Source organism: Henckelia pumila, chromosome 4 (assembly GCF_033568475.1).
Source record: "Henckelia pumila isolate YLH828 chromosome 4, ASM3356847v2, whole genome shotgun sequence".
Classification (NCBI taxonomy): Eukaryota; Viridiplantae; Streptophyta; class Magnoliopsida; order Lamiales; family Gesneriaceae; genus Henckelia; species Henckelia pumila.
The window spans coordinates 223,088,085-223,097,416 of NC_133123.1; the positions used below are offsets into that span (position 1 = coordinate 223,088,085).

Sequence of the window (9,332 nt, forward strand, 5' to 3'; positions counted from 1 at the left end):
ACTTTGTCAAGGAGTGAGAATAAATATTTGCTGGCATGGGGACCGATGGCAAATATAAGTTTGATGATAGAGATTTATTTATTATTTGCGAACAAAAAAAAAGGGTAAAAACAGGGGATGCAAAACCAAAATCTGACAAGGTAGGCGAAAAATTAAAAAAAAAAAAAAAAAAAAAACAAATGAACCATGATTTATCGTGGTCACTTTCTTCACTTCCTTTTTCACGGGTGGAAGTTCGTTTTCATTATTATAATAATATTCGATTTGCGTAACCTTTAATGTAATGCTATTAATTATATAGTATAGATATCAAATATCAATTGCTTGCAGATTGAAGAATACACACAAAAGTGTGTTGAATCTTGGTGGTGCAAAATGTGTTCCAAAGAAGGTGCAAAAGTACTCCCACCCCATGTTCTGATTTTCCCTCTACCAGCACAAGGACACCTGAATTCCATGCTCAATCTAGCCCAACTCCTCTGTTTATCCCATTTCCATGTTACTTTCATCGTCTCCGAATTCAACCACCGCCGTCTCCTCAACCACACTACCACTCATTCCACCTTCGCAAGATATCCTGGATTCCGATTTCAGACCATCCCCGACGGTCTCCCGGATCATCACCCCCGTGCTGGTCTGAGAGCCATGGATATCATCCCATCCGTGTTGAAAATTTCGGGGCCCTGTTTCAACCAAATGATGATCGAAAACCATCTGTTCGCCTCTGCTGGATCAACAAGACCTGTGACCTGCATAATAGCAGACGGGTGGCTGAGTTTTGCAGCTGATTTCGCGGAAGAGAATGGGATTCCGTTGATCTATTTTCGTACCGTTAGTGCTTGTGCTCTCTGGGCCTATTTCTGCACCATCAAAGTCATTGAAGCCAATGAAATTCCCTTTCGAGGTGCCATCTTTTGGTTATTAATTTTTATTGGAGTTTTGTGCAATAATATTACAGATGTACCAAGTATTTTTCTCCGAATTCTTGATCTAATTTCTTGATGGGTATTTCAGAAAATGGGATGGATGAATTAGTGAGAAGCATCCCTGGAATGGAAGGTCTTCTGAGATGTCGCGATCTACCGAGTATTTGTCGTGTGGACGACGCAAAGGACCCTACTCTTTGGCATAGAATTACTTTGACAATGCAAACTGTGCGAGCAAAAGCAGTCATTCTGAACACATTTGAAGATCTAGAGCAACCTGTGCTGTCAAATATTCGACAGCACATGCCGAGACTTTATACCATTGGCCCTGGCAACGCGCACTTGAAGTCGAGACTTGGCGGGAACAAGGCCGACGCCTCTACTCCTTCGGCCAGCCTATGGGCTGAAGATCGAAGTTGCATAGACTGGTTGAATGCACAAAAATCAAAATCAGTTATTTATGTCAGCTTCGGGAGCATAACGACAGTGACTAGAGAGCAACTGCTCGAGTTTTGGCATGGACTAGTGAATAGCAAGCAGAGATTCTTATGGGTAATTAGGCCGGATTCCGTAACAGGAGAAGATGGGGATCGAATCCCAGCTGAATTGAAGGAGTGTAGTAAAGAAAATGGTTACATGGTGGAATGGGCGCCGCAAGAGGAGGTGTTGAACCACGCGGCGGTTGGCGGATTTTTGACGCATTGTGGTTGGAATTCGACTCTGGAGAGTATCGTTGCGGGTGTGCCTATGATATGCTGGCCCTATTTTGCTGATCAATTGGTAACTAGTCGATTTGTGAGTGAAGTTTGGAAGATTGGATTGGACATAAAAGATAGCTGTGAAAGAGTTGTGATTGAGAATGCTGTGAGAGAATTAATGGAAGTGAGGAAGGATGAGTTCTTGGAAAGGGCCAGCTGCTTGGCAAACATGGCAAGAATGACGGTTGGTGAAGGAGGGTCATCGTACTGTAATTTAAATGATTTGGTGGAGTATATTGAATCATTTGTTAATTGACTTGATGGTTTATTGATTTATGTATCAAATAAGTTGTGTAAGATTTAAGAATAATGTTTTATAAAAAAAAATTAATTATGATTAATTACAACTTCATCGGTAAACATGTGACTCATTCATATTGGGCCTAGTAAATGCTTGTATCGTGTTGGGCTTAAAACCACCTGGTGGGCCTTGATGCCGAGCACAAATTTGAGGGGGACTAATTCAAGAAACTGGATTACCGGCAAAACCAAGTGGGTTTCCATTCTCGGGGCTATTGACTTCTCAAGTGAAATAAAAGACATGAAGAGATCCAATAGAAAGACAAATAAAATAAGAGACAACAGGAAGAACAAGCTGAGGAAAAATTCTAGAATCGGAAAACACAAAGAAAAAAGGAGACGGAGTCAATGGAAGAAAACACTAGATTGCAGACTTTCTTGTACAGTGTTACTGGTTTATCAGCTTGTACTAAACTTGAGGATTCATATTTATTGAGTAATGAATCAGATTGCATTGTTCTCCCACGGACGTAGGCTTTTCATTATTCTTATTGCTTTGATGCATGAATCTGATTGATGCGAGTATGAATTGTGTTAGAGATTATTGAGTGTTGATTACATAGAGATGTATTGTATTCTTGGTTCTGATCTAACGAGTTAGTGGATCGAATGATACAGAGTAGCTCGTGATCGATATCAAATCTGAAATCCCATAACAAGGGGCGCTGTCCGTGGAAAGATTCGAAGACTGAATTATGGGATCTTGAAAGTTTGATATTGAAACCTTTACTGGCAAGAACAATTTCTCATTATTGAGGATCAAGATGCGACCAATCTTGATCCATCAAGGTCTGATAGAAGCATTCAGGAGCAAGGAGGAAATGTCAACATCAATAAAGGATAAAGATGGAACTCTGGAAAGACACACAGTGCCATTATTCTATGCTTAGGTGATAAACCCTAAGGGAAGTAGCGAAAGAAAAGTCTGTTGCGGCTATGTGGATAAAACTTGAGAGCCTATACATGACTAAATCTTTGGAAAATCGCTTATACCTGAAGCAGAGGTTGTACTCATTCAGAATTCAAAAAGAAAAGAACCTTGAGGATCAAATCAAGGAATATAAAAAAATGATGGATGATCTAGAGAACATCGAAGTGAAACTCGAGGATGAGGACAAAGCTCTAATACTGTTAAATAACCTTCCAAGAAATTATGAGAATTTTAGAGATGATTTACTATATGGAAGGGAACAAACGATAACGTTGGATGAAGTATTATCCGCCATTCAGTCAAAGGAACTTCAAAGGAAGACAAATACAAACTCTGAATCATAAGGGGAAATTCTGATGGTTCGATGGAGAAATTATAAAAGAACTAATAAAGAAAACAGATATAGGTCTCGATCTAAGAAGTCAAGGAAAAAAAATCAGAGGAAGACCCCAAACAAATCTGAAATATTTTTTCTGCCATAAAGAAGGCTACTTCAAAAGAAACTGTCCAGATAGAAACAAAAGGGTCTATGACAAACCAAAGGAAGATGGTGAAGCTGTTGTGGCATTAGATGGATATGAATCAGTAGATGTTTTGGTTGTCACAAAACTAGATACATAAATGAATAGATTCTCGACACATGTTTCTTATTTCACATGTGCCCAATAAAGGCGTGGTTTGAGAGACTGGAATAATCTCAGTCAGGATTGCTGCTTATAGGAAATAATAGTGCATGCAAGATAAAAGGAACTAAATTAGTGAGAGTCAGAATGTTTGATGGGGTTGACATAATATTTAAAGATTTGAGATATGTTCCAGAAATTACAAGAAACCTGATTTCCTTGGGAACACTTGATATTGAAGGTTACTCTTTCAAATATGAAATTGGACAGTTGAAAGCGACAAAGGGCTTCTTGGTGGTTATGAAAGCAGTAAAGAAAGACTCTCTATATGTCATAGAGGGATATACAATTCTTGGAAATTCAGCCAGCATACAAGCACAACAAGATAAGGAAAAACTCTAGCACTTGAGGCTAGGTCATGTAAGTGAAGGGAAGTTCTATGCCACCCCAAAGAGCACTGCCCTGGGGTGGCGTGGCAGAGCATGATTGGTTAAAATTAGTGGGCCCCATGTGGGGCCCATTAATTTTAACCAATCATGGGTTTACACGCCACCCCCAGGACAGTGCCCTTGGGGTGGCATAGAATCTCCCGTAAGTGAAATAGGGCTACATGAACTAACTAAACAGGGCATACTATGTGGAGAAAAGGTTCAAGGTCTGGAGTTATGTGAGAGTTGTATCCTTGGCAAGGCTAAGAGGGTGTCTCTCAGTCAGGGAAAGCACACTACAAAACGACCATTAGAATATATCCACTGAGACATATGGCGACCCTCAAGGACAGAAACACATGGAGGTGGAAGGTACTTCATGACAGTGATTGATGAATACTCAAGGAGGGTGTGAACTTTCATTTCAAAGACAAAGGATGAAGCCTACATTAAGTTCAAAGACTGGTTACAAGCTGTAGAAAACAAAAGTGACCTAAAAGTGAAACATTTGAAGACTGACAATGGCTTAGAATATCTCTCAGAATTTCAATCAATTGTGTAAAGCCAAAGGAATAACTAGACACATGACAGTAGCTGGTACTCCCCAACAAAATGGCTTGGCGGAAAGAATGAATCGAACATTACTAGAAAGAGTGAGATACATGCTATCAAATGTTACCTTACCTAAGTCCTTTTGGTGGGGGGTGGGGGGGGGGGGGGGGGAGGCACTAACAACAACTAGTTATTTAGTTAATAGGTGTCCGTCTAGTGCAATAGAGTTCAAGACACCCATAGAAAGGAGGAGTGGAACTCCAGCAGACTATTGAAAACTAATAATATTTGGATTTTTGGCATATTCTTATCTAAACAGGACAAACTTGATGTCAGGGCTGTAAGGTGCATCCTCATAGGCTATCCAGAGGGCATAAAAGGCTACAAGGTGTGGAATTTGGAATCTAAAGGTCCAAAATTCTTTAACTCCAGATACATAACCTTTGATGAGTCAAGAATAAGATACACCTTAAAACCAGAAGAGAATCAATCAGTACAGCTCATAAAGGGAAATCACCAGTTGAGGTGGAGCTACCGACATATGAGTTAAACTCAGAAGATGAAGAGGGAAAGGAAGTTACAAGTAATCAGGTCAAGATTTAATCTCATACCATCTAGCAAGAGACATATAAAGAAGAGAAACAAAACCTTCTAAGAGGAATGGAGAGGCAGATCTGGTTTGGTATGCACTTGCTATAGCTGAAGAATTGGTGCAAGTTGAGCCAAAATCTTTTGAAAAGGAAATCGCAAATAGGCACAATAGAAAATGGTGAGAAGCAATGAATGAAGAAATGAATTCTCTAATAAAAAACAACACTTGGAAACTAGTGAATAAACCAAAAGGTCAAAGAACATTAGGATGCAAGTGGATTTACAAAATCAAAGAGACTACTTCTGTAACATAAAAACTAAAGTTCAAGGCCTGATTAGTTGCAAAAGGTTTTGCACAATAGAAAGGTGTTGACTTCAATGAAATTTACTCACCAGTTGTGAAACACTCCTCCATCAGGATTATGCTTGCACTAGTAACACAAATGGATCTAGAACTTGAAGAAGTTGATGTAATAACAACATTTTTACATGGAGATCTAGAAGAGACAATATATATTCAACAACCGAAGGGATTTATACAGCCTGGTAGTGAGGACAAGGTGTTCTTACTGATAAAATCATTGTATGGACTGAAACAAAGACCAAGGCAGTGGAACAAGAGGTTTGATGAGTTCATGATAGGCATAAGATACAACATATGTAAGTATGAAGTTGTGTGTACCTAAAAAAGGAAGAAAAACATATCACAGTATTATTACTAATCTATGTAGATGACATCTTAATTGCAAGTAAAATCAATATTGCAGTTAGAGACTTGAAACAAAAATTTAGTGATTAATTCGAAATGAAAGGCGTGCGACAATCAAAGAAAATACTTGGAATGGACATAAAAAGAGACATAAGAAAACAATTGATCCACCTAAATAAAAGAAGTTACCTAGAGAAGGTGGTTCATAAGTACAACATGAACCAAGCAAAGTCAGTCAGTCGCTACTCCTCTAGGTCAGCACTTGAATCTCTCTTCCAGCCAATCACCATAAACTGATAGTGAGAAAGCAAGAATGGAAAACATCCCATATGCCAATGTAGTTGGAATTTTAATGCATGAAATGGTATGCAGTAGACCAGACCTTGCATATGATATCAGTAATGTGTCAAGATTCATGGGAAATCTTGGGATGTATCACTGGGAAGCTTTGAAATGGATAATAAGGTATCTCAAAAACTCTACTGGACAGGGGATTATTGTTTGCAAGACAAAGTAAGGAGGAAAAAGCAATATTTGGGTATGTGGACTCCTGTAATGCTGGGAACTTAGACATAAGAAATTTTATGACAGGATACGTCTTCACTGTTTTTGGGAAATCCATCAACTGGAAATGAAGCCTACAATCCGTTGTAGCTCTCTCAACAACAGAGGAAGAGTTTATAGCAGCAATCGAAGATATAAAAGAGGCTATGTGGTTAAAATGAATAATGTCAGAGCTTGGCATTGAGCAAGAACAAGTGGTGGTACACTGTGATATCAAAGTGACCATTCACTTGTTCAAGTACCAAGTATTCCATGAAAGATCAAAACACATAGACGTTAAGCTACAATTTGAAGGGATATAATCTCAAAGGGAGAGATAGTTCTTGAAAAGATACCAATAGAAGACAACCCATCTGATGTCATGCCAAAGTCACTGCTTTAACCTAAGTTCAAACACTGTATGGATTTAGTGAAGGCAGTAAAGATAGACTAGCTATATGGGCTAGGTGGAGAACAAGCAATTTGATTGAGCCAAGATGGAGATTGTAAAAACGTGTCTCATTCATATTGGGCCTAGTAAATTCTTTTTATCGAGTTGGGCTTAAAATTACCCGGTGGGCCTTGAATGCAGAGCACAAATTTGATGGTGACTAATTCAAGAAACTGAATTACCGGAAAAACCAAGTGGATTTCCATTCTTGGGGCTATTGAATTCTCAAGTGAAATAAAATACATGAAGAGATCCAATAGAAAGACAGATAAAGAAGACTCAACAAGAAGAACAAGCTGAAGAAAAATTCAAGACTCAAAAAACACAAATAAGAAAGGAGACATAGTCAAGAGAAAAAAAACACTTGATTGTAGACTTTCTTGTATAGTGTTACTGGTTTATCAGCTCGTACTGAACTTGAGGATTCATCTTTATTGAGTAATAAATCAGATTGCATTGTTCTCCCGTGGACATAGGCCTTTAAGTCTGAACCACGTAATTCTTGCGCTTTGATTATTCGTATTGCTTTGATGCGTGAATCTGATTGAATGCGAGTATGAATTGTGTTAGAGATTGAGTGTTGAGTTCATAGATATATATTGCATTCTTGGTTCTGATCTAATGAGTTAGGGGATAGAATGATACAGAGTAACTCGTGATTGATATCAAATCTGAAATCCCATCACATCATCTCTTTCGATTAACTATTTATAATTATGTATACATGAGCTTCTAGTTTGAAAACTTAAATAGTATGTTTAAATGTTAGGGAAAATTGTAAAATTATTCTTGGCCGATTTTCATTTTTGCCTAGTAACTAGTCAAAATTTACTATTCGTCTACTAATTTTGATTTGATTTTTTGGTCCAGTTTGTTCGGAACATAATTACGCGACCTAATGGAGGGAAATGACCAAAATGGATGCCAAGTGTAGGGGTGTCAATTTGAGTAGGTCGATGGGTTCGGGTCGGGTTGACGTAATATATTATCGAGAATTCCATAACCCAAACCCGAATCAACCTGAAAATGACCAACCCAAACACGTCTAACTAGATCAACCAGAGCCAACCCGAATTTTTAAATTTCTTTTTTTTTTTCTAAAAAAATAATTAAATAAAAATTCAAGTCACAAAATAGTTGTAAATATTAATGGAAAATATAATTTTCATATATCTCCAAGAATTAATACACGATGTATTTATATACAAAGAATAAACCTAATTAAAATAAAAGGAAGCGTAATATACAAAATATACAAGAGATAAAAACAGAATATACAAAAGATCATATAAAATATATTCCAATACACCTCCTCAAGATGGTGAGCTCGTAGAGACACCAATCTTGGAACAGAGTAGATGCAGATAAGAACTATGGAGCGGATTTGTCAAAGCATCAGCTAGCTGGTCATAAAACGAGACATGAGGCACGCGAAATTTGTTAATCTGAACCAGCTCATAAAAAAATGATAATCCAGGGCAATATGTTTCATGCGACAATGAAAGATATAATTTACACATAAATAAATAGCACCAATCTTGTCACAATATATAGAGATCGGTGAAGGCTCAATAGCAACCCCAAGTTCAGCAAGGAGTGATCGAACCCATTGCAGTTCAATAGCCGTAGAGGCAATGACACGATATTCCGCCTCAATAAAAGAGCAAGCAACAGATCCCTGCTTTTTGGAGCTTCACAAGATGAGATTTGGACCCAAAAACACAATAGGAATCAGTGAAAGTGCGATAATCAATATCACCAACTCAATCCGCATCACAGTAGGCATGTATGGACGAAGAGCGATGCCGTCGAAGAAGAAGACCATAGAAGCGCGTACCATGTAGATAGCGCAGGAGACATTTGACAGAATCTTAGTGAAGAGAAGTAGAGTGCATAGAATGAGATAACTTGTTAACAACAAATGCAATATCCGGACGAGTAAACAATAGATACTGTAGACTTCCCACCGTTTGGCGAGACAAGGTGGCATCTTCAGGGGGCGAGCCATTCAACAAGTGCATGGCCGAAAATGTGGCTAGAGGCTATGGAACAGGCTTTGAGTCAGTCATGTTCGTGAAGTTAATAACATCAAGAAGATACTTTTTCTATGATAGAAAAAGGCCCCCTACATACAAATCAACTTCAATACATAGAAAATAAGACAAGGAACCTAGATCATTGACAAAAAAATCGACCTCTCAATCGATCAATGAAGCCTTGGAGAGCACCCGAATCATTCTCTGTGAGAATCAAATCATCAACATATACAAGTAGATACATAGTAATACCTCCATAACGGTAAATAAATAGATACATGTCAGATAGAGAGCAATTGAAGCCACTAATTACAAACTGACGAAGTGTAGTGTACAAGCATGCGGAGCCTGCTTAAGACCATAGATCGTTTTGTTCAACTTATACAGACATAGTAGGGATGTGAATCATCAACAAAACAAGGCGGTTGATCCATATAAACAAAATCATCTAATTGACCCTGAAGAAAAGCATTATTCACATCTA

General features: G+C 38.2%; 1 protein-coding gene across 1 annotated transcript; it reads left to right on the top strand.

The window, feature by feature from the left end:
• The first annotated feature begins 351 nt into the window (after window positions 1-351).
• LOC140866776 (7-deoxyloganetic acid glucosyl transferase-like) lies at window positions 352-1,994 on the top strand. Its single transcript, XM_073271823.1, has 2 exons — window positions 352-904; window positions 1,015-1,994. Exons 1-2 carry the CDS (start codon window positions 376-378, stop codon window positions 1,938-1,940), a joined length of 1,455 nt encoding a protein of 484 aa, XP_073127924.1. The 5' UTR covers window positions 352-375; the 3' UTR covers window positions 1,941-1,994.
• The last annotated feature ends 7,338 nt before the right edge of the window (window positions 1,995-9,332 follow it).

Excerpts from the sequence above, each read along its gene's own strand:
- LOC140866776 (XM_073271823.1), top strand. The coding sequence starts at position 376 with ATGTGTTCCAAAGAAGGTGCAAAAGTACTCCCACCCCATGTTCTGATT. Across the intron at positions 905-1,014 it reads CAATGAAATTCCCTTTCGAG|AAAATGGGATGGATGAATTA; the intron begins GTGCCATCTTTT and ends TGGGTATTTCAG.